The sequence below is a fragment of the Lingula anatina genome, chromosome 3 (assembly GCF_051362555.1).
Source record: "Lingula anatina isolate TDL-2025a chromosome 3, LinAna3.0, whole genome shotgun sequence".
Lineage (NCBI taxonomy): Eukaryota > Metazoa > Brachiopoda > Lingulata > Lingulida > Lingulidae > Lingula > Lingula anatina.
Genome location: NC_141769.1, coordinates 7,471,494 through 7,497,663, shown reverse-complemented (window position 1 = coordinate 7,497,663; position 26,170 = coordinate 7,471,494). Strand labels below are relative to the sequence as shown.

General features: G+C 35.4%; 1 protein-coding gene and 1 long non-coding RNA gene across 3 annotated transcripts in view; one reads left to right on the top strand and one right to left on the bottom strand.

The window, feature by feature from the left end:
- Positions 1 to 11,403, top strand: part of LOC106170327 (uncharacterized) — a 28,340-nt gene extending 16,937 nt beyond the window's left edge. The window contains exons 5-11 of the mRNA XM_087008681.1: positions 2,287 to 2,556; positions 2,772 to 2,822; positions 3,115 to 3,627; positions 3,903 to 4,024; positions 4,503 to 5,693; positions 6,003 to 7,121; positions 7,858 to 11,403. Coding sequence (XP_086864807.1) covers positions 2,287 to 2,556; positions 2,772 to 2,822; positions 3,115 to 3,627; positions 3,903 to 4,024; positions 4,503 to 5,693; positions 6,003 to 7,121; positions 7,858 to 8,193 — 3,602 coding nt within the window. The 3' untranslated portion in view covers positions 8,194 to 11,403. The remainder of the gene's footprint in view (positions 1 to 2,286; positions 2,557 to 2,771; positions 2,823 to 3,114; positions 3,628 to 3,902; positions 4,025 to 4,502; positions 5,694 to 6,002; positions 7,122 to 7,857) is intronic.
- A 1,578-nt stretch (positions 11,404 to 12,981) lies between these two features.
- On the bottom strand, positions 12,982 to 19,524 carry LOC147762853 (uncharacterized). Of its 2 annotated transcripts, XR_015333460.1 has the most exons (4): positions 18,729 to 19,524; positions 14,322 to 14,415; positions 14,135 to 14,208; positions 12,982 to 13,911 (listed from the first exon to the last, which is right to left on the bottom strand). It is a non-coding gene; the product is annotated as an uncharacterized LOC147762853 (long non-coding RNA). The 2 variants fall into 2 exon arrangements; XR_015333459.1 differs by having other exon boundaries at positions 12,982 to 14,208; positions 18,729 to 19,519.
- Between the last annotated feature and the right edge of the window lie 6,646 nt (positions 19,525 to 26,170).

Genomic DNA, 26,170 nt, shown 5'->3' with positions numbered 1-26,170 from the left:
AACTTTGCAAATTTTGCTTCCCTTTTATCTCCAAAACTGGCAGAGATAGGTCCATAGTTTCTATTGAACTTGAATAAGAAGTCATATACTGGCAATCTACATGTGACCTTAAAATTGACCTTTGACCTACTTTTCACCATGAACTGAACTTTGCAAATTTTGCTTCCCTTTTATGTCCAAAACTGGCAGAGATAGGTCCATAGTCTCTATTGAACTTGAACAGGAAGTCATATACTGGCAATCTACATGTGACCTTAAAATTGACCTTTGACCTACTTTTCACCATGAACTGAACTTTGCAAATTTTGCTTCCCTTTTATCTCTAAAGTTACGCTGTATCAAAAAGTACATATTGGTGGTGAAAGCAAAATGTGCAGTACGGTAATGGATAATAAATTTTGAACTCTGGAAAAATAAAACATAAGGCTTGGCAAAGCAGACAACTTGTGGTCAAAAATGACATTATTTCATCAAATTTGAACATCTGGAACTTCAGAGCACCTCCCATTTCAAGAATTTTGACCAAAATGACCTTTTCTTTATTTTAATTAATTTTTTCTGTAGGAAATTTATGGCACATTATGGTAACTCCAAAATTATACCATTTAGTCCCTTATATCTCCAAAACTGGCAGAGATAGGTCCATAGTTACTATTGAAGTTGAATAGGAAGTCATATACTGGCAATCTTAAAGTGACCTTAAAATTGACCTTTGACCTACTTTTCACCATGAACTGAACTTTGCAAATTTTGCTTCCCTTTTATCTCCAAAACTGGCAGAGATAGGTCCATAGTTACTATTGAAGTTGAATAGGAAGTCATATACTGGCAATCTAAATGTGACCTTAAAATTGACCTTTGACCTATTTTTCACCATGAACTGAACTTTGCAAATTTTGCTTCCCTTTTATGTCCAAAACTGGCAGAGATAGGTCCATAGTCTCTATTGAACTTGAACAGGAAGTCATATACTGGCAATCTACATGTGACCTTAAAATTGACCTTTGACCTACTTTTCACCATGAACTGAACTTTGCAAATTTTGCTTCCCTTTTATGTCCAAAACTGGCAGAGATAGGTCCATAGTCTCTATTGAACTTGAACAGGAAGTCATATACTGGCAATCTACATGTGACCTTAAAATTGACCTTTGACCTACTTTTCACCATGAACTGAACTTTGCAAATTTTGCTTCCCTTTTATCTCCAAAACTGGCAGAGATAGGTCCATAGTTTCTATTGAACTTGAATAGGAAGTCATATACTGGCAATCTACATGTGACCTTAAAATTGACCTTTGACCTATTTTTCACCATGAACTGAACTTTGCAAATTTTGCTTCCCTTTTATCTCCAAAACTGGCAGAGATAGGCCCATAGTTACTATTGAAGTTGAATAGGAAGTCATATACTGGCAATTTACTGTGACCTTGGAATTGACCTTTGACCTACCTTACGATGAACTTAACTTTGATTGTACCATTTTTAGTTATATATATATTTTTTGCATATTTTGAAAATTCTTGTTGATTGCATTTTTACAGCTTGTCAAGCACAAGACTGGTGGCTGTGTTCCTTATTTTGTGTATGTGGGGGTCTGTACGAATGCGCTTGCTCCAGCTGGTGGTACAATATTCGGAGGCGGTTTCGCCTCTCTGATCCTCTAGTTAAAAGCTGGTGGTGATTATGCTGTTAAACATTATGTAACATTGCATCAAAACTGACAAAAACCCTATTTACTGCACTACCAATGCAAGCAGTATGAAAGGAGAACTATGTTACTCAAGCTTTCAAGAATGGTTTTTAGGATGATTAAAATACAGCTTTAGATGTAAAAGCAGCCAGATTAAATTCTTTTTCTTGAAGCCATGCAGTTTTTTTCTTGTAAAGTGTTCACAAAACTATTAAAAGCTACCATCTGCACTAGATGACAAATTTGTCAGTATACATGCTGCTGCACTCAATTATTCTGTTAAGAAAGAGGCATGTTTTGGTAAAGAGTCAAATTTGACATGCGCATAGGGTAGTTAATGCAAATTGATACTGAAATACTTAACATAATTTGAATTCAAGGGAATAAAAAATCTGTCAAATTCTCTGTTTTCATCATAATGCAAATTTCAGTTATAGAATACATGAGGTAAAGATTTCTGCTAAAATAATGATCAATACCCATTGTCAAGTTTCATTTTTCATGTTTAAAAGATTATTCTTTTCATATATATGTGCTGCATTAAAATTAATTAATTTGTGTTTGACCTTACAGGAATTTGTGTTTGATCTTACAGGAAATGGTCCAAATGTTCCATTTGAAATTCAAAATTTAGGACCACAATTCCTTAAGTTGTATCACAAAGCTCTGAAGGAAGGTAAAAGTAAAGTCTGTCGTATAAGACTCATGGTGCTGGGACACTATGGAGCAGGAAAAACGAGACTTCGAAAAGCACTACTGAAACAGTGTTATTATCCAAAAAATGACCGTGAAACCAATGGCGTCGAAGTTGATCCTAATGTATCAACCGTGTCCATAAACAGGTGTTTGTCTTGGGATGCTAATGGTATGTAAGGTGACATGTTTTATTTTATCCTCTCTCCAAGCAAACACACTCACAGGGTAACACACACACACGCACACGCACACACGAACCAAAAATAGGGCTGCAATTGTAGGAATGTGAACAATTGTGTATCAATTATTAGCAATTTCTTAAAATAGGTGCATGAAATATAAACATATACAAGCTATATTATATATGTTACATACATATTTCAGATGAAGAAGATGACTTTAAGCATTCACTTATAGCTGAAGCCATTATAGAAAGTAAGTTTTTTTGTGAAAAGACTTAAAATTATAAAAGGAATTTTACAGGTGTGCTTTTAAGATTGTTCACAGTACACATCAATAAGTGTATACATTATCAAGTAATGAATTAGCTTCTAGTAGAAGATTTAATGTGGATAGCAGATATTTTAAAAAATTGACATTACATTTCATTTTAGTCATCTATAATAGTCATATATAAAAATTTATATAATTTATATAATCTATAATATATAATGGATATTTTCATTTTCACCAAATTGAATGTAATGTGTATTAAAATTGTTTACAGGCCTTCAGGATGATACTTGCAGTGAAAAAGATGACATTCCTGTATTGAGTGATGAGTATATTTTACATGACCAGGCACCTGAATTGGAGTCTAATATTTCAAGACTACCTCAAGAGTCAGAAACCTGTGTGATGGCACACTCTGCAGAGATGGAGTCAGGTGAAAATCCAGATAAAAATTTGTCAAAACAGGCATCAAGTCTTGAATCTGATCTTGAATTTGACATTGATCAGATTGACATTTCAGAAGATACTAAGGAGATCCATGAAGCAGTAAAGAGATTATTTGCAAGCCAAGGTAGTGTGGAAAGAGATGAGTGCAAAGTTCAGCTTTCAATTTGGGACTTTGGGGGCCAACATGTGTATTACACTACTCACCAAACTTTCCTGTCCCAAAAAGCAATATATTTAATGGTATTGGATGCCAGCAATGAACTTGATGAAGTGATATCTACCTACAAACAGTCCTCTGAGGGACCAGTGCTTGACAAAACAGTGCCACAGACTGTAAAGGGTAAAGATTGATGTTTGTCTATTAATGGATTTTTATGATGTTGGAAAAATCCTTTGTGTCAGTGTTTAAATTCAAGAATTAAATATATGATTAAAAGTTATTTATTTGAAATTTCTTACATGATAACATACATATAATCATGGCCCTAATCATTAATGACGTAAATTGATTTGAAATTTAATGAATTTTTATTTTAAGGTCTTCAGATATGAAGTTCCATAATTTCTGTATTGTGTACCAGTTCTGTTAATTCTGGACAATTCTGTCTTCCTCAGAACACAGCGACTACTGGTTGGATTCTGTCCACAGCTTTACCACTGGTCAAACTGTGGACGAAAGTGAATGTCCACCTGTGATTATTGTTGGTACCCATAAAGATGAGCTTACAGAAGCTGAGGTAATGGTGTAAATATAATGAAAATTTTTAATGTTCATCATATTAGAACCTTATATAAATGCAGTTTGTTGTGTGTAGATGTATACATTTTGGTGCTATCTAGTCTTGTATTTATATTTGTGTGTGTGTGTTTTCTTTTTCTTTTCTTTTTTTCCCTGTCTTAGGCATACTTCAGAATTAAGTAAATAGTAAATCATTGACTTGTCTGCAAATGTTGACAAATGCTTAGACTATGGTAGTAATATTGTCTTGTGGACACTGTGTCATTGACGTGGGTACTCTGTTTTATGTAGAACCCTGGGGTTGCCAAATATGAAACTGGACATGATCAAATTGTTATTTATATTCATATTTATACCCAAGTAAAACATTAGTTTTGATTGTACAATTCTTTTTTTCTGCAGGAAGAACCAACTGCAGTGTGCTTTTTTATGAAAATATTTTGAGCTAAATTTTGATATCTTATACTTATTTCCAGGTTGAAACATTTTGCAAAAATGTACGGCAACATTTGAAAGGGAAGCACAGCCACAACCATCATGTTTATAACAAGAAATACTTCGTGGTCAACGCTACTGATGAAAATGATCCTGAACTGAATGCCCTCAAAGAGTGTATAATGGACATTGCCAGAGAACAGCCTTATTGGGGAGAAGACCATCCTTGCAAGTGGCTAGAATTAGAGTCTCAACTGCGCAAACAAAGCAAGAAAAAGGTTATGAAGCTGGATGATGTCTTACAGTTAGCAGGGAAAGAACCCATATCCATGACAGACCTGACAGAAGTCAAAGCATGTCTAGTGTTTCTTCATGCTTTGGGAGAGGTGATCTATTTTGATGAAAAAGGACTTGAGGACGTTGTAATTTTAGATCCACAGTGGCTTGTGAATGCTTTTCGCTCCATCATAACTTTACCTAGGTATGAGGATCGCTCTCACAATACACATGAATTCTGGGATAAGCTCCATGAAGAAGCCATCTTGGATGAGAAATTGGTCAATGCAGTTTGGAGAAACATGGTCCGTTGTGACCCTGCTCTTTATGAAAACAAGATGGCAATTTTGCATGTCATGGAGAAGTTTGATATTATCAGTAAACATCCCAAGTGCAGCAAGTCTGGTTCTGCCCAGTATTTTGTCCCCTGTCAAGCCAAGAAGGTCCAAGAGGAAACACCAATTTGCAGCCAAGATAGGGATGTTCTTCAAACTTCTTTATGTTATGAGTCCCAACAGAAATTTTTCCCAAACTGTCTATTTCATAGGCTAGTAGCTGCTTGTCTACACAGATATGAACTATACAATGGTTGTCTACATGCCAACTGTGTGCGACTGCAATTGGATCCTGCTGCCATGCTTGTGCTCACCTTGTGGAAAAGACCATACAGCATCCGTCTTGAGATGGAGGATTCAAACAAGCCCCACTCCTCTAAAGATTTGTATGTTGCAGCACGGAAATTCATTGAAGAACAACTGAAGAAGGTGGCCAGATTATATTGTCCCAATCTTTGCACCAGTTGTCTTATCTATGATCCAGGTTGTAAGAACTGGGCAAAGTTAAGTCCAAGTATGGTGGACTCCATGTGGAAGTGTCCTTGCATAAGATGCTCTGCCTGCAATCGTGTATTTTCTGTGGAACATTATCACATATGGTTTGAAGAACCAAAGGAGGAGGTTTGTATACAAAACTGATCATATAAAATCAATGTATAAAATAAACTGTTTTTTAAAGAATTTTTAGAAATAAAAACCAACAGTACAATCTGTAAACTGTTTAAGTGATTTAAGTCTCTAGTTTTAGAGTCAATATTGCTTTGGAGGGAGAAACTAAAGGGTGTATGTTCTTAATTTAAAGAAAATAAATGTTATAGTTAAATATATTTTTCAGGCATATTTTTGCTGGAGGTTCTAGTGTAAATTTATATTTCTTTTCCTCATTTCATGTGTACTTTTGACCAATTTTTTTTCAAATTGCTTTTACAGAAAATAGCAGGCTCTTCTAAACCAACTAAACGGCTGCACTTTGGCCAGGATTCTCAAATTATGGGAAATGCTCCTAAATGTGCTTGCTGCAGCAGTCAAAAGTCCCTGCCACTCTCCTCCGGGTCCAGCAATTCAGAAACCACTGCCAACTCTTCAAAAAAGCCCATAAAAACTGGTAGAAAAAGGTCTGAAGGAAATACCTTGAAAAGAAGGGGAAAAGAACCAAACCCCAATCCTGTTCATAAAATAGGAAGGTTTTCTTCTAGCGAGACAACAGGACAGGACAGAAATACAGTTAAAGATGCTAAAAGAAAACGAGTTTTAAGTGCCGAAGATGCAGAAGAAGAACATTGTGTCCCATGCAAGAAGAGACAGGCTACATCAACTGGTACCAGCAGGTACAAAAGCAAGAGGGTCTCCTCTGGAATAAGTGGGCGTTTGAAGAGAGTTGTATCTATGAAACAAGATAAGACAAAGAAGGAGTCAACACCAAGAGGGGGTAGTTCTGGCAGGCGAAGAACTGCTACAGTGACACAGGAGGGTGGCCCCGAGATTATTCCACCTGTGAAGTATGCTTGTAAAACTACATCAACAGCAAGCCAAGGAGGTACATCTATACAGAGGGAAGTCTATAATGAGAGATATACTGTTGAAACCCCAGTCCATACTCAGGTACCAGTTCAAGGGCATTTTCCTCAAGTTCATGGTCAGTCACCTTTGCTAGTTCAAAGGTCAATTTTCCCGCCAGGTCAAGGGCATTCCTCTCTTCAAGGTCAGTCATACCCACAAATGTTCCAAAGTCCAAGTCGACATGAATTCAGAGAGCATAGATATCAACCACCAGAAGAATTGAAGAACTATAAATTTATCAGTAAAAAACTTTCAGATGAATTAAATGCCGCATTCCAGCAAGATGAAGTGTGGGACGCAGTTTTGGGATATACCCATTATCCAGAACCAACCATCCCCAGTGCTGAGGATTTGTTTAGACCAGATGGGCCATCCAGATTTGACATTGTCTTCTGCAAGGTGAACTGCTCTCTGAAACATCTGTTGAAGCTGGTGAACTTCTTGAGTCAAGAGTGGCACGTTTCTTTGGCTGTTGTCATGGAGACAAAGGTTGGTATTGCCTAATTTGCTGTATTGGTTAATTCCAGTTTTTATGTGCAGACACAGTGTACTTTATCAGTGATAACGCAATAAGTGAAACCCCTTAGCCTCTTGTCTTTGAACAGGACTGATGAATATTAAAAATCAGATCAAGTTTGAAATTCGGCTTTATCTGACAATTTTTGAAAAGGGAATGCCTTTTTTTCCTTTTTTTAGCATATATTGTACTATGACATTGTGCAATTATACAGTTAACACATTTAACAATTGTTTGACCAATTGTTCTTCAAATAAGACTGATGAATATATTGTAAATTGCAGCTTGATTTTGAAAACCAGTCTAATTCTAATCTATTTAAATATTCTACCTTTTTTTTCATTTTTCATAAATTGGCAATTAATTATTTCATTGTGTGAATTTGGGCCTATGAGTTACATTTTTGTCATGTTTACATTTACAGTAGACAGCACATAAATTGGTGTTGATCATGTTGTTAATGTTATATGAACATTAAGAAAAACCGTAGGACCTGTTTAACTAAGCTGACGTTAGTTATTCAAACTAAAGACAGAAGTATCTCACTGACAAGAAGACTTAGTGATTTTCGAGTGGTGTTTCATGAAGCTATCATTGTTAAATTGATTGGTTGTAAGTGGCAGTAGTATTAGGTGCGCATGATTTTCCATTTCCATGTAAAAGAAGCATCATGGTGTTTGCTGAAAGTGATTTTAATCTGTTTTTCAGGTATGTAATAATAGGGAAGCCGAGTTTGGATGTCTACGTAGGAACAAAACATTTGTCAAAGAAAATATCTGCAACCCAGTTCGTTTGTTGGATTATTTGTATGAGAAGGATGTAATAGGTGAAAACCAGATGGAAGAAATTAAAAAGGCTGATGAAATATCACCTCAAGAAGCATGTGATGCTTTGATCGAGGCACTATTGTCCTGTGACTGTACTAAGGATCCAACGTGGCACTTCAAAGTGGCATTGAAAACCACAGGTCAAGGTCACATTGCAGACAAACTTGTACCTAAGCGCGATTCTAAGGAGAATAAAAAATCAGTGGATGCAACATAATCAATCAGCTTTAATGCAAGATTATTTATGTATTTAAACATTATGTATTTATACAAATATATAATATATGCACTTTTTTTTAAAGCAAAGTACAATCCAAATTGTATGTGTGATATTTAAATAAAGCCAATGTGCCAGTTGTTTCCATCCATAAAATTTGTATAGTTTGGTAAATCATGCATTTTTTTTTAATGTTTATATTTTTGACTGCTGTCATTTGAAGTTATTTTTAGTGGTAACATTGATCACCAAAAGATGATTTTGGTATAATTTTGCATTTTTAGAAAAAAAGGTTAAAATTTTAATAATGATATAAACTTTATTTTTTCATGCAAGTTATTTGAGATTCCAATTAAACCAATGCATTTTAGAATTAATTGTGCCATTAGGTGTGCTTTTTGCAATTTTGCTGATGGATTAATATATTAATATATAAATGTTCTTTTTTAAACCGTACTTTATTTCTATTTTTAACCTATTCCAGGATTTATTTCATTAAATGAGCTTTTGTTTATTTGCTGATGGATTATATAATGTGGCTGTACCTTATATGCATATATTTAACCCATTTCAGAATTAATATCATTGGATGCACTTAATTCACTGATGGATTGTTTGTACTATGAACTGTGCATTTGTATGTATATAACTATGTATTTATGTATAATTGGGTAGATACAGCAGGTGTATCATCCAGTTACAGTTTGAACGCGATATGTAAATTTATAGAAAAACAATTGGCATACCAGAATTATATAGAATGACTCCATTAAATTTCGGGACATTGCGTCCGCCTATGTCATCAGGTGACTGGAGATTCTACACGCAAGGACCCTTAATTTCTTTGTGCAGTCGCAGTGACCGCTATCGGAGCAAACAAGCGACTCCTGGATAAAGAACATATTGTAAACTGCAACTGCTAAATAGCTAGAGAAACTAAAACTTACCGCATTCATGTAACAGTCAGCAATTTGTACTGTTGATCCTTGCTTGAAGTTGTGCAGAATCTGTCACTGTACGCTTCAACAGATCGAGTGAACTGCTGGAAAGTTCTCATAGAGGTGAAATGAAATTTTTGGAACTGAAGATTTCAGTTGCAGATTTGAGATAACTTGTAGCTTAATTGTATCATGCTCGTGAACAGAATGAATCAAGCAAAATGAGGCCAGGCAGTGATGCCCCATGGTATAAGTAGCAACATGTGCCTCTAAGGAGATTACCCCTCTAGGGCACAATTGAGCATGAGCAGAATGCACATGTGCTTAAATAAGCTCTCTGGAGATTGTTGTCGCCATAAAATGTCGTTTGACTACGCCAAACTTTCCTTTATGTATAATTGGGTAGATACAGCAGGTGTATCATCCAGTTACAGTTTGAACGCGATATGTAAATTTATAGAAAAACAATTGGCATACCAGAATTATATAGAATGACTCTGCTCTGAGAAATGTGCATGTAAAAGGCATCTTTTTTATTTCAAAACTTAGACTGCATTTCCACAGATTTTAGATCAATCTATCCCTGTGGAAAGCCAGCTTAAATGTCTGTCCCGCCTACTAAAAGCTGTAAGGGGGTAATTAACTTTCGTGCACACTCAGCTGACAGCAATGCATTTAGCGTGAACTCCCAGGGAGTTAGGTAGATCCAGATGGATCAATCTTAATCTGTGGGAATCCAGTCTTAAATATTAACCTTTAACTGTTAGTATAATAATTATAGGAAATAGTAACAAACTTTCTTCATTTATACATGTAGCTACATTTATTCCACATAGAAAATTACATAAGATATTTTAAAAACAATTATTGGTTTCACTGTGAAGGGAAAATTAGTTCAAGGCATGATCTAGTAAAAAATTGGTCTCGGGTAATCTGATTACTTCCATTCAACTACATGCCATTGGTTAGTTATTCAATACCATTCAATACAGCAGCAGCATTGTACAGACTTGTTACACATAAACTAAGAGACCATTCCCAGAAACTGTCATACTAACTTAAGATCGATATGTCTCCAAAGGGATTCTCACTGCTAATTGCTATCAACTTAAGCGGCTTAAATGTCCATCATGCCTACTAAAGCTGGTAGGGGGTATTTAACTGAGCATACACTAAAGTTAATTAAGTTAATTACCCCCTAGTTGATTCAGTAGGCTTGACAGCTGCTTAAATTGATAACAATTTAGTGTGAATTCCCATGGAGTTAGAACGATCCAGTTGGATTGTTCTAGGCATGGGAACCCAGTTTAAAATCTGAATTAGGGAGCATCCCATGAGTGCAAACCTCTGCCAACAAAAAGGCAATGAAAAACTTTTAAAAATATCATCAAAACAACTCTTTTAGGTATCTTGTCCTATTACAAATAAAGCAATGACTGTTAAAACAGCTTTTTCTTTAGAGGATGTAATGAAATTAAATCTAGCTCAATCTTGGAATCCACACCCTTTGCATTTCCTATTTATCTGAAAGTCTGTACAATTTAATTTGAATTGTATACATGCCATTTAAGTGTTAATTGCTTTTCATTACTAGACCAATGGGATATTTTGTTTTCTTTGCCCAGGTCCATCAATTTTCGGCATTGGTTGATCATGGCCCTTTAATCCACGGTCAGGGGAACAGTTGCTGTGAAAAAAATGAAAATAAATTCTATATTGAATATACAACTGAATACAATTTGGCCTTAGTTATTACTTTTTGTAGAAACTGAACTCCTTCCATTTTGAATATTAATTTTTTTATTGGGGGGGGGGGGGGCTGTCTACAGATGAATTAATCAATGGTTGTATTGTACTGTATCAGGACATGATCATGGTATAAAAATTACAAAATGCATAATTCTATTGGAAAAAGTAAAAGTGCTCAACAGGCCTACTGAACTTATGTGGCATCTCATTCAACCTATCTTTCCTATTGAAGGTCAACATGATGAGTCGGGCTGGGAGGTCAACATAACATACTTGGCACCACAGCAAAGCAGCCTCAGACCTTATAAACAGATTAGGCATTTACAAACACTACCCACAGATCTTTTAGCACTAACACCCATATTAACCACATAAACCACAAATTAACCAGCACTACCAGAGCAAATGAATTTTAGTGCTAGGTGTCGCTTTGTTGGTGGTAAATAATTGTATGGTGTGCTGGTTAATTTGTGTTTTGTGGTTAATATGGGCATTAGTGCTAAAAAATCTGTAGATAGCGTTAGTAAACACAGGGGCGGATCCAGAGATTTTTTCTGACAGTCTTCCAAATTATCTTTGTTGATCCATATGGGCGGCCAAAAGGGCAAAAAATCATGTCGTCGATTCAGTTAGGTTTCGTCGATTCACTGCCTTCCTATCGATTCAGTTTCAAGTTTAAACGATCCTGTCATAAATTCAACATCTACTTTCGTCAATTCAATTGTCAAACATTTCTCATCTATGGTGTATTAAAACCAATGCTGTCACTATTTTCGTCGATCGTGTAACTATTCTCGTCGATCGTCAAACTATTTTCGTCGATCGTGTAACTATTCTCGTCGATCGTCTAATCTCGTTGATCGTGTAACTATTCTCATCGATCGTCTAATCTCGTCGATCGTGTAACTATTTTCATCAATCGTCTATTCTCGTCGATCGTCTCATCGATCGATCGTCAGAGGGCGCTGCGGTAGCAACACGTGCTTCTGTCTGTCAATCACGCAAATTTTTTACTCAGCCAGCCATGGTCAGAGTTGAAAACAACTAGAAAATAATGTCCCTACAACCGAATAGATTTTAATTATTAACAACTAAAATTGAAATTGTTGAGAAAATGTTCTTATTTCACTAGCTATCATTTTGTTGTCTGCCATTTTGATAGTCATGTGATAGGCCAATGTGCTACCGCAGCGCCCTCTGGCGATCGATCGATGAGACGATCGACGAGATTAGACGATCGATGAGAATAGTTACACGATCGACGAGATTAGTGGGACGATCGACGAGATTAGACGATCGACGAGAATAGTTACACGATCGACGAAAATAGTGACAGCATTGGTTTTAATCAAGGAGTTATAACAGAAGGAGATTACACGCAAGCCTCTCTATTGTCTGATGTCTGTTACGGTGGGCGGAGCTAGCTATGGGGGGGGCCTCCTGTCTCAAGGTTTCGTCAGGGTCGCTCTCCTCCGCTTGGAGATTGATTTTATATGCGTTATTTCGCGTTAGAATTCGAGATCAGTAGTGTCAAAGCGGCGCTGTATGCTGACGATTTTTTTCACCGGTAGTTATCTGGACGATGTGCTGGGAGAGAACGATATCATAGAAAGCGATTATAAGGTGGTGACTGAGGATGGTCGCCATGAGTTTTTTTGAGTCGGTGATAGATGGCTTTTCTTTTGCACAACACAGTGAAAAATCACCAAGGATAAGTCAAAAGAAAACGTCCCAACTGTGGTTTGTGAAAATGACATTCAAGTGAACGTCTGTCCTCACTGCCAAAGGGCATAATATTAATACATAAACGTTTGGACCCCCCTGCCCTTTGGTCCCATAAACATATATATTGAGATAGAGCCTAAGCTTTGTGACTGGTTTTTAATTTCTTTAAGTATTTTTTTCTCTCACTCGGTATAATTTTAATATCATAATGCATTAAAGTGAAATTTTAATCAAAGGTTGAGGCAATTCCATGACATGTCAGTTTACTAAATACTCGTTATAAATTTCTTTATCTTGGAAATCTCCCTTTTTATTTTCAGGATTATTTTGACACATACTAACACTTCTTATTTGTCGGTAAACAAGTGCACAGTGCTAAACATTAAGTATAATTTTTATTCATTCATAAATATATTTATATTCAAAATATATCAGAAATTTTAGTATTAACTGAGCTCTTTAAAGTGAAACAAATAAAGATGAGAATTTTGAATTTCAAACTATTATTTACTATATTAACTTAAAATATCTTTTAAGTCAACTCTATACTCAAGCATCATGATAGTAGCATCTGTGAGTAAAACCATTTTATTATATCAATAGAAGAACAAAAACAAAATTTTACACATAAGCAGTAATTAATGAAGTCATAAGAATGATTAAGTTGCTATAGTTTTCCAGTTTTATGCAGTGTGTTAAAATTTTTTTCAACCGTGCAAATAGAAATAATTATATTCTTTTTTATCTGACTTGCTGATACCAGTCTGTGCCAGATACTATTCCACTCACAGGCCAGCAAGGTCTGAGAATCTAATGGGCTGAATGAAAAAAAAAACCTAGAAGATAAAGTGGCTAATTCTTACAAATAGGATAAAAAACATGGGATTTTCAAAAGGTTATTATAAATCAAGAGAACACTTAGTAATTACATTTATAAAATGAACTGGAGTACATGTTACAGCTGAAGAAATTAACTGGGCCAGTAAGTGACTGCTTTAAAGAAATTTCACTGAAACAGTCCAAATTTTACTGGCAATCAAGTAGACTGTTATACCATGGCACTCAGGTTTTGATTTTTTTCCACGTGACAGTAACATAAAATTTATGTCAACTTTTGAAATGTATAGAGTCAGTGAGGTGACTGAAAATATTTTAAAATGTCATGAAGGAGCACTATTAATTTAATGCAATCTCTGTTGGCCAGTCTTATCCAGTTTCTTCTCCAAAAAGGACAAACCAAGTGAGAATTTCTTCAGAGCCTTTTCTTCTGCCTGCCAATGCCATGCCACTCAGAAAAGAGAGAAACCTGTAGGTTAGAAAAAAAAACATAATAATAGCATTATGAACTACTAGTATCCATGTAGACATTATGGAATTACGCAGTGAAGTTTAATGTGTCTTGTTATGACTTGACTGAAATAATGTTCACCACATAAATGAACAATTTACAACTAAATTTATGTAGAATATCAAGATTCATGATCACAAGCTAATAACCCCAAGAAATTGAAAGAAATTGTACTTATTACAAGAAATTATTTAAATCCGCCCTGGTTCCTACTCTTCTGACAGGACAAAAAGGGGATTTCAGAGAGGCCGGTTGCTAAAAGGAAAATGCCCAAGGTTGTTGTACAGGTATTTTGAAAAAAATTAAAAAGTGTACTGTTGTTAGTGAATGTTTAATGCATCTTAGGCATTATGACAAAAGTAACTTACCCCAGACACGCTGACCTCCTTTTTTCATTGACATTTTTAAATTTTTTTCCAGCCTGACCATAATTCATATATTCAATGCAGCTTTCTCCCATGTCTATAATAGAAGAAAAAAAAACTTGAGTAGTGTTAAGATATGCATGTAAAATTCATTATCAATTTTGAGAGAATTTCTGTTTCAACACTGCAAGATGAAATATTTACTTTCAAGTAATGAATAAACCTTTATAGAGTTCTATTCTTTTGTAACCACCAAGGCAAAGCTTCTTTCTTAAAATGAACTGAAACATCCAAGCTTGCCACCTAACATGCCAAAGTAGTGAAGTATAATTAAAGTAGAGAAGCAAGTACCCCTTAATTATAGAGGTGTCTTACACAATAAGGTGTGTCTTACACACCTTGACTCAAAGGGAGATGTGTAGTGAGATAACAGGTAAAGTAATTGGTGGAGCCTAGGTGAACTTAAAACCTTAAGACTTTAAATTAAAAGCACCAGGATTCATGTGTGTTCTTTTTTCAAAGGTTTAACATGAATTAAAACATATATATGTAAAAAGAAGAAGTTAAAAATAACTATGCCATGAAGTCAAACTTCCTGTTAGACCGCCATGATGGAAAATATGCCGGGTGGAGGCAAAATTTTCCAGTCAAAAAAACTGAGCACTTTACTTTAACAACAAAGTTACCACTCCAAAGCCACCCACCATGGCGAGAAGAAAAACGATGACCAACTGTCATGATAAGTCTTTTTAGATTTAAACATGAAAAAGGTAAAGGCCAAAATGGTACATTTACCCATAACACTAGAGTAAAAAATTGGTATTCTGAACAAATCAGGTTATTTTTTTCAAGAAATATTGGAGCAGTATCCATGCAATATATACCACGCCACGACCAAGATGTTCAAGAATCTAAACACACCAAATTCTTTTATAATCTTGCATTTGAAAAGTACAAAAAGCAGTAAGGCTTTTGGCCGTAACAAGCGTAACACTTTTCGATCGGAACTCATGAAAATTGTCAATTGTCGTATCCAAGCTAGACCAAAAGTAAAATCGCAAAAAAAAAAAAAAAAAAAAAAAACAATCCCAGACAGCCTCAGTGATCTGGCCCACATCTGGCCCAGATCTGGCAACGTCTGGCAATGTCTGGCAAAAGGTATGGCCCATGTATGGCTTGCCAGATGTGGGCCAGATGTGGCAATGTTTGGGCCAGATCTGGCCCAGACATTGCCACATCTGGCCCAGTCCACATTTGCTCATATGGCCAGATGTCGGCCCAGATCTGGCAATATCTGGCAAAGGTATGGCATGCCAGATGTGGACCAGATGTGGGCCAGATCATATTTAAATGGGCCAGATTAGGGCCAGACATGGACCACATATGGCCCAGATTGTTTTTTTTTTATTATTTCACATTTGCTCATGTGGCCAGATCTGGCCCAGATCTGGCAATATCTGGCAAAGGTATGGCATGCCGGATGTGGGCCAGATTAGGGCCAGACATGGACCACATATGGCCCAGATTGTTTTTTTTTTTTTCTTTTTTTAATTATTTTTAATTATTCAATAAGATAACTATAAAAAAGACATACAAGATTCAAGATTCAAGTATTTATTCTGTGCTAAAACCCTAAACAAAATTATTACACATTATATTAATCTTGCTGGCAACTAACATGCAACAAATTAAGGGCCACTCCTTGTCTTTTTGTACAAAACAATTTGTATGTTTGAAAAAAAAAAAAAAAAACCACACTGCAAAAAGGCAAATATACAGACACTTAACAGGAGGAAATGTCACTTACATACATGTAAAGAATACAGTTATAACAACAATTTTTTTTTCAACACAAAGCTGCTCATCGAATCTGAATTAACACAAATTACAAAAATTGTAAAATTTAATTATGCATGTACATGGGGGGGGGGGGGGGGGGATTTGAGGGGGAAATATTTTTGCACACCTCAACCTAAATAATATTATACATTGTCATTTTTAAACTAATTCAAACATATCATTAATAATAATAATCACTAATGAATATAGTTTTGTAATGAATAAATCTTGAATAATGAATGAAAAAACATTCTTTTTTAGATGATGGAGAGTTATAACAAAATTATAAATAACCATGCAGTAACTGTTTCAATTCAACTTGCATGCTGGCTACAGTACTGTACATACATGTAAATTCTGAAAAAAAAAATATGTATACTCCAGCACAGATATAGATGTACAATTAAAAGAGAATTACATGTGCACAAAAACAAACCCCAGTATCAATGCTTTTGAATTAAATCACATCACGAATCAAATCACTCAATGAATTGAACCAGTTTGCAATGCTTGCGCTTTTTTCAAATCCATAACACTAAGAAATGATACACCCGCCTCCTTGACAAGCTTATAATTATTAAAGGAATCAACAATGGAACAAGTAACTCTACCAAGTTAACAAAAGTTCATTCAAATGTCAAGTCCAAACACAACATCCCTTCCTTTCTTGGAGAGAAACGGTCCTTTCAAAACATGTTAATTGACAGTTCAATCTTTAAAATGTCTTTTCAAACATTTGCAGAATAGCATATGAACTCCAACTTTTATTCCTTAAACCAAACTGAAAATTCTCAAAACTAATCAACTCATATCAAATCCCATGTCCTTTCACTACTACTGGTCTCTTCCTTTGCTTGCCTTTACGTCATATTCAAATGTTCCCTTCACTTTTAAAGGTTTCTCAGACGTGTATGAATAATACTGTTTGTTTTCTGGTCCTCCACAAGAGCCACATTTATTTTTCTTGGATTTCAGCATTCTCCATGTATTTTCATCAATGATATTACAATATGCACCTGAATCTGGTAATACACTGAGATTAACACCTCCTCTATTTCCTCCATGTCTTCTGTGCATTGGTTCCCACACCAAATGTATATGCACTCCTGGATTATCATGTTCAAAGCTGTCATTTACATGAATAATAGTTTCAGTTTTGCAGAGTTTTGCAAAGTGATCCAACGTTCCATGTTTTCTCAGTCAGGGAGTTTCTACTTCGTTTTTCATGTCTAAACTCGTAATGTTTAGACTGGCTTGGTTTGTCAAATGACTTCAGTTTCATCATACTCAGTTTCTGGTGTTCCAATTTCATTCAAAGCGTTAACTGTCTTATGTATATTCATGTTTCTAACCTGTGTTTGGGAGAGTCCTGAAAATATCTTGTAAGTTGTACACCTGTCCCTGCTGAATACAACATAAGCGCGCGTCTCCTTTGTCATGTATTTTTAATTTTCTATCTTTGTTCATTATTCATGCCGTTCGTTGGTTTTGAAAAGATCAATCTTTTCCGTCAGCGAAGAGTTTAAACTGTCTAGCCATCGCGTCGAGCGTGACCATAATGTCTCCGGACTTCTGTACGGTTCGAATTCCGTAATTTCACATTTTTTCTCCATTTTTTTCAAAGAAACTTGACTCACAGTTTTGCACTAGTGTTTATCCTCGTCGCCAGTGTTGATGCCTTCGAAATAAATCGCACCACGAATCAAATCACTCAACGAAATTGTATCAGTTTGATACGCTTGTGCTTTTTTTCATATCCATAACTCTAAGAAACGCTACATCCGGGTCCTTGACCGGCTTAGCATAAAAAGCGGAATCTTACAACAGCGGAACGAGTAGTCCAAAAAAGTTTTAGATCAGTGAATTCATTCAAATGTCAAGTCAAATTAAACAAATAGCACACTTATGAGGGGACTTTGAAGAAAAAAGAGAGAGATAAATTAAATCAAAATTTATCAAATGACGTCAGTTCAATGCATTCAGCTCACTGGCCCAAGTCTGGGCAGCATCTGGCAAAATGTGGCATAAATGCCAGACTTTGCCAGACTTGGCCCAGATCTGGCAAGTGTCTGGCAAAATCTGGCCCAGATATTGCCAGACGTTGCCAGATCTGGGCCAGACGTGGGCCAGATTACTGAGGCTGTCTGGGAATACTGCTCAAGCAAGTGTGTTGCACACATAACAATTAGTTAAATTTTATGACTGTCATGTGACACAAGTTTCAAAAAGTAAGAGGAAAATGTCTTTAGGAGTAATTTTTTTTCGAAATATTAACAAGATGGCGGCTTAAGCATCTGCTTATTCGGCTACTGAAAGTGCACCTAAGTTTTATTCTTTGCTATTGCCACAAATTACTTAACAATTGCAACTGTATAAAGACCAAACTTTCTTCATCTGATACTATATTTATAAGCACTTGTTATGAGTGGGAAATATTTTTCGTGCAATATTTATGCTCCACACACCACCTCGCGAGATCGATGTGGAGCTGGACACTTACACAGTGAGACCCCACGGCATAAAAGTTGCAATTTATCTTCATATTTCGAGTAGTTATGCATTTAAAAGCACCTGTTTTTTGAAAACCTTGTCCAACGTAATATCATATAAATTCTGTATTTCTCTCATTTTTTAGAAACTTGGGGCTCCGTTTCTGTTTCTGTCCTCAAAAATCAACAGACGAAGGCACAGATACTAACAAACGAGATTTAAACGAGGGTAACAATTAAGCGTAACAGAGATAGGCATCCATTGTTCTCTGGGTTCTATTCATTCCGACCAATGAGAGACCGTAATACGGGCTCCGCCCCCACGCGTGTAATCTCCTTCTGTTATAACTCCTTGATCATACTGATTAGTCCACACAATGAAGCACCGATAACAGGAAAACAAATCATATTCTGAATAGATAGATTATAAATAGATTATTGACCAAGGCCACGATAAATATACACTCCAGTATTCAAAATTAGCCAGGTGGTGACATTAAAATGTAAATGAGGTCTTATGCTTGCCATTGTGTTCCCTATCTTGACAGCAGACTGGAGGAACATGCTCGCTGTCATGTACATGGGAATAAAATTAATGCAGTGAACGTGACTTCCCCAAACTTGTTTAGCTGGTCCTAATCCAGTGACTCAAGGCCCAAACATGAACATATGTGAGCACATACATATGAATATTCTGAGACTGTATGAGTCAAAATTGGGCATTCTTTGATCCTGGCACAGGTAATTGAACTAGACACTTATTTCTAGGGAAGAGCACTTTCATCAGATAGTAATGCTATTCAAATAACCAGGTATATGGAAGTGGAGCAGAAAACCAGCACAGGTGAAGAAAACACTCTGTGCCATAATTCTCTTGCATTTTGGATTATAATACATGTAGTACCAAAAACTCGGTGCTTCATCACAAGAATACCTAATGAACTGAATATGTGCTTAGTCTGACCAAGGAGTTATAACAGAAGGAGATTACACGCGTGGGGGCGGAGCCCGTATTACAGTCTCTCATTGGTCGGAATGAATAGAACCCAGAGAACAATGGATGCCTATCTCTGTTACGCTTAATTGTTACTCTCGTCGTCGCCAGCTTTTAGGGAATTTACCCAGCAGGCACACAACGTTGATTCAACGTTGAATCAACGTTGAATTTATGTTGAGACGTTGATAAACGTTGAATCAACGTTGATTCAACGACCATAATTCAACGTTGACATTTCAACGTTGAATCAACGTTGATTCAACGACAACAAATTCAACGTTGGCATTTCAACGTTGATTCAACGTCAACAAATTCAACGTTGGCATTTCAACGTTGATTCAACGTTGATTCAACGACAACAAATTCAACGTTGGCATTTCAACGTTGATTCAACTTTGATTCAACGACAACAAATTCAACGTTGGCATTTCAACGTTGATTCAACTTTGATTCAACGACAACAAATTCAACGTTGACATTTCAACATTGATTCAACGTTGATTCAACGACAACAAATTCAACGTTGGCATTTCAACATTGATTCAACTTTGATTCAACGACAACAAATTCAATATATATATATATTGCCATCAAGCCAATATTTGGTGATGTCATTTATTTTATTTTTTTATTTATTTTATAATTTTAATTATTTAATTTTTGTCTATTTTTTTTTTTATTGACAAGTGAGTTGAATGCATTGAACTAACGTCATTTGATCAATTTTGATTTATCTCTCTCTTTCTCTCTTTTCTTCAAAGTCCCCTCATCATATTTGCACTATTTGATATAAATTGGACTTGACATTTGAATGAACTGTTAACTTTTTAGAGCTAAGTACTCGTTCCGCTATTCTTAAATTCCGCTTTTTATGACAAGCCGGTCAAGTACCCGGATGTAGCGTTTTTAGAGTTGTGGATACGAAGAAGCACAGGCGTATGAAACTGATACAATTCGTTGATTGATTCGATTCGTGATGCGATATAATTCGAAGGCATCAACACTGGAGACGAGGATTAACTTTAGTGCAAAACTACGAGCCAACTTTCTTTGAGAAAATGGAGGAAAAACGTGAAATTACGAAATTCGAAGCGTACAGAAGTCCGGAGAAATACGGGCCACGCTGGCTAGACAGTTTGCAGGATGAGAAAGATAGAGATAAATCATTTGCTGACGGAAAAGGTTTGATCGTTTCAGAACTAACGGACGAAAAGAAATAATGAACAAAGACAGAAAATTAAAAAATACATGTCAGAAGAGACGTGCGCTGATGTAGCATTCAGGGGGACGTGTACAAGATATTTTCATGACTCTCCCAAACATATTGCAGGTGTGAAACATGGATACACATAGACTGTTAACACTTTAAATGAAAGTGCAACTCCAGAAACTGTGAGTATGTTAAAAACCGAAGTCATTTGACAAACCAACTCAGTCTAAACACCACGAGTTCAGACATGAAAAAACGAAGTAGAAACCACCCCGACTGAGAAAACATGGAACGTGCAACAAGTCTGCAAAACTGAAACTAATATTCATGTATATGACAGTTATGAACATGATAATCCAGGAGTGCATATACATTTGGTGTGGGGTAACCAATGCAATATACACTGAGACTTGGTGGAAATAGAGATAGACGGCATTAATCTCAGTGTACTAGCTGTATTACCAGATTCAGGCGCATATTGTAATATCATTGATGAAAATGCATGGGGAATGCTGCAATCCAAGAAAAAAAAATGCGTCTCAGGCTCTTGTGGAGGACCACAAAACAAACAGTATTATTCAGACACGTCTGAGAAACCTTTAAAGTGAAGGGAGCATTTGAATGTGACTTAAAGGCAGACAAAGAAAGAGACCATGTGGAATTTGTAGTATTGTAGTGAAAGGGACATGGGGTTTGATTACCCTCTACCAGGGCGACTGATAGATTTTTACGGATATTCACAGATATGTCTCTAGCTAGATAGATTGTCATTTTAAGCTCCAAGTGACTAATCTAGCTAAAGACATATCTGTGAATATCCGTAAAAATCTATCAGTCGCCCTGGTAGAGGGTAGGGTTTGATATGAGTTGATTAGATTTGAGAATTTTCAATGTGGTTAGAATAATTATAGTTGGAGTTCATATGTTATCCTGCAAATGTTTGAAAAGACAATTTAAAGACTGAACTGTCAATTAGCATATTTGAAAGGACAGTTTAATTCTCTTTAACAAAGGAAGGGATGTTGTGTTTTTACCTGACATTTAAATGAGCTGTTGTTAATTTGGTAGATGTACTTGTTACATTGTTAATTCCTTTAATTATTATTAGCTTGTCAAGGAGCCTGATGTATCATTTCTTAGTGATATGGATATGAAAAAAGCACAAGTGTTCCAAACTGGTTCAACTCATTGAGTGATTTTATTCATGATGTAATTTCATTCAAAAGCATCAACAATATACTGGGGTTTGTGTTTGTGCACATGTAATTGTCTTTTTATTGTACATCTATATCTATGGGGTTTACATAATTCTTTTTTTCAGAGTGCATGTATGTAGACAGCATGCAAGTTTAATTGAAACAGTTACTGCATGGTTATTTATAATTTTGTTATGATGAACTCTCTGTCATCTAAAAAACAATGTTTTTTCATTCATTATTCAAGATTTATTTATTACAGAACTAGTGATTATGATTATTAATGATATGTTTGAATTATAATTTACTTTAAAAATGACAATGTATAGTATAATTTAGGTTAAGGTGTGCAAAAATCCCTCCCCCCCACTATGTACATACATAATTAATTACAATTTTTGTGTTAGTTCAGATTCGATGTGCAGCTTTGTTTTGTAAAAAAAAAAAGTGTTGTTCTTAGTTTTTTATTTATTATTGCTATGTTGTAAACTATGTATATTTTAACTACTTAAATTAGCAGCATTTTTCCTTTTATGCAGTGACAAAATAAAGACATTGAAAATGCTATTTGTCTCAACTTTTATTTGATGTTAAATCAAGATATAATCGATGCTAAATCAACATATAATCAACGTTAATTGAGATTTCTAATGTTGAAACAACGTTGAATTGCCAACGTTGATTCAACGTTGAATTTTCAACGTTGATTCAACGTTGACTTTTCAACGTTGATTCAACGTTGACTTTTCAACGTTGACACAAACTTCCGTTTTCAAACATAAATTCAACGTTGATTCAACGTTGAGAATCAACGTTGATTCAACGTTGAATCAACGTTGTGTGCCTGCTGGGTTATGCTGTTTTTTTACTTTTTCAGCATATATGCAGCACCGATAACACAATAAGTGGAAAACCATTTTACCTTTTGGCTTGAAACTTACAGAACTGATGAAAATTCTTAATACGCAGGTCAAGTTCGAAAATCAGGATGATTGGGCCATTTTTAGGGAATTTATGCTGTTTTTTCACTTTTTCAGCATATATGCAGCACCGATAACACAATAAGTGGAAAACCATTTTACCTTTTGGCTTGAAACTTACAGAACTGATGAATATTCATAATATGCAGGTCAAGTTTGAAAATCAGCATGATTGGGCCATTTTTATGTACAGACACAGATGTGTCTGTACATATTGCCATCACCTGCGTCTGTCGTCGCCGTCGTCGCCGTCGCCGATGCCGATGCCGGTGCCGTGCACTTTCTTTGTTAACACGATAAGTGGAGGGCAGTTTTACTTTTTGGCTTTATATTTACAGAGCTGATGAATATTCATAAAACGCAGGTCAAGTTCGAAAATCAGCATGATCGGGCCATTATTGTAGAAGTTATGCTGTTTTTTCTCTTTTCAGCATATATGCAACCCTGTTAACACATTTTAAGGAAAACCGATAGGCCTGTTGTCATGAAACTCACAGGAGTAATCAATCTTACTAAAACGCAGGTCAAGTTCGAAAATCGGCATGATCGGGCCACTATTTTAGTAGTTATGCTGTTTTTTCACTTTTTAGCATATATGCAACACTGTAAACACAATATAAGAAAAACAGATAGACCAATTGTCATTAAACTCACAGGAGTGGTCAATCTTACTAAAATGCAGGTTGAGTTTGAAAATTAGTATAATTGGGCCATTATTTTAGAAGTCATGCTGTTTTTTCACATTTCCTCAAATTCAATTCTTAGGCATGTTAACAGTCTTATTATTTAATTAATGAGACACATAAAAGTGTTTGTTTGACATTTCCTGCATCTTTACAACATTGTTAGTTGATTATGTAGAAATGATGGTAAACTTGTTATCGTGTATTGTGTAATAAAGTGTCAAAAATGGAAATAAACTCATATCAGTCAGATTCAATCATTTACTATGTTCAGAATGTCAGAATGGAGGAAATTGGACATTTGACACAGTTCTATTGATATTTGTCCCATCTCATCAATTTTCTTAGTTGATCATATAAAAATGGCAGTAAACTGTTTATTTTATCTTATATTAAAAAAGTGTTAAAAATGGAAATAAACCCATTTCAGCACAGTGCTGTCTAGTTTACATTTTGGCATATTCAAGGTGTCACTTTGAAGTTCCATGGGCATGAAGACCTTTGCTAGTCACATTTTCTGAATATACATGATATTATTAAAAATTGATGATCATTATGCTGTTAAACATTATGTAATATTGCATCAAAATTTGAAAATAAACCTATTTTGGGCACTGCTCCCATGATGACCATTTAAGGAAAACCATGTCATTTACTGTTCTCAAACTTACAGAAAGAAACATGGGACTTAAATACAGCTTCAGTAGGCAATGCAATCTGTTTGGTAATTCTTTCTGCTGGTTAAACAGTTTTTTGTGAAAGTTTAATTTTTCACATATTGGCATTTTCAAGGTGTGACTTTGAAGTTCCACAGGCTTGAAGACCCATGCTAGTCACATTTTCTGAAAATCCATGATACCTTTATTTTATTATTAAAAATTGACGGTCATTATGCTGTTAACCATTATGTAATATTGCATCAGAATAGAAGAACACACAATTTTGGGTGCTGCTGCCATGAAAACCATTATGGGAAAACCATGTTACTTATGATTGCCAAACTTTCAAAAAAGAAATACGTACAGGACTAAAATACAGCCTGAGTTGGAAAAGCAGTCTAATTGACTTCTTTTTCTGGAAGTTATACATTTTCAGAATTTGAACTTGAAGTCCTATGGGGCTGAAGCCTTATGCTTGTTACATATTTTACTTACATTGGAATTACATGTTGAGCATAATTAAAATTTGATGTTGAATTTGCAGTTTAACATAATGTACTTTTGCATCAGAATTGACTGTACCCTATTTTGTTTTTTCCTTCTTTTTGTCTGTACATTTGACAGCTTTGCTGCCTTGTTAGGGAATTTATGCCGTTTTTTCACTTTTTCAGCATATATGCAGCACCGATAACACAATAAGTGGAAAACCATTTTACCTTTTGGCTTGAAACTTACAGAACTGATGAATATTCATAATACGCAGGTCAAGTTCGAAAATCAGCATGATCGGGTCACTTTTAGGGAATTTATGCTGTTTTTTCACTTTTTTCAATATAAATGCAGCACTGATAACACAATAAGTGGAAAACGGATTGGCCAATTGTCATTATACTCACAGGATTGGTCAATCTTACTAAAAGGCAGGTTGAGTTTGAAAATCAGCATAATCGGACCATTATTTTAGAAGTTATTCTGTTTTTTTCACATTTCCTCAGATTCAATTATTAGGCATGTTAACAGTCTCATTATTTAAGTAATAAGATACGTAAAAGTGTTTGTTTGACATTTCCTGCATCTTTACAACATTGTTTGTTGATTATGTAAAAATGATGGTAAACTTGTTATCGTGTATTGTGTAATATAGTGTCAAAAATGGAATCAAACTCATATCATTGCAGTTTGTAAGATTCAATCATTCAGTGTGTTCAGAATCTCAGAATGGAGGAAATTGGACATTTAACACTGTTCTATTGATACTTTTCCCCATCTCATCAATTTTCTTAGTTGGTCATATAAAAATGGCAGTAAAATGTTTATTTTGTTTAATGTTAAAAAAGTGTTAAAAATGGAAATAAACCCATTTCAGGACAGTGCTTGGCATTTTCAAGATGTGACTTTGAAGTTCCATGGGCCTGAAGACCTTTGCTTGTCATGTTTTCTGAATGTCCATGTTACTAATATTTTATTAATATCATTTGATGGTTATTATGCTGTTAAACATTATGTAACGTTGCATCAAAATTTGAAGAAACCCCTATTTAGGGCACTGCTCCTATGATGACCATTTAAGGGAAAACATGTCACTTGCTATTCTCAAACTTACAAGAAAGAAACATGGGTCTAACATACAGCCTCAGTAGGCAATGCATTCTGTTTGGTAAATTTTTCTTGCAATTTAACAGTTTTTTGTGAAAATTTAATTTTTCACTTATTGGCAATTTCAAGGTGCAACTTAGAACCTCCATGGGCATGAAGACCCATACTAGTCACATTTTCTGAAAATCCATGACACGTATATT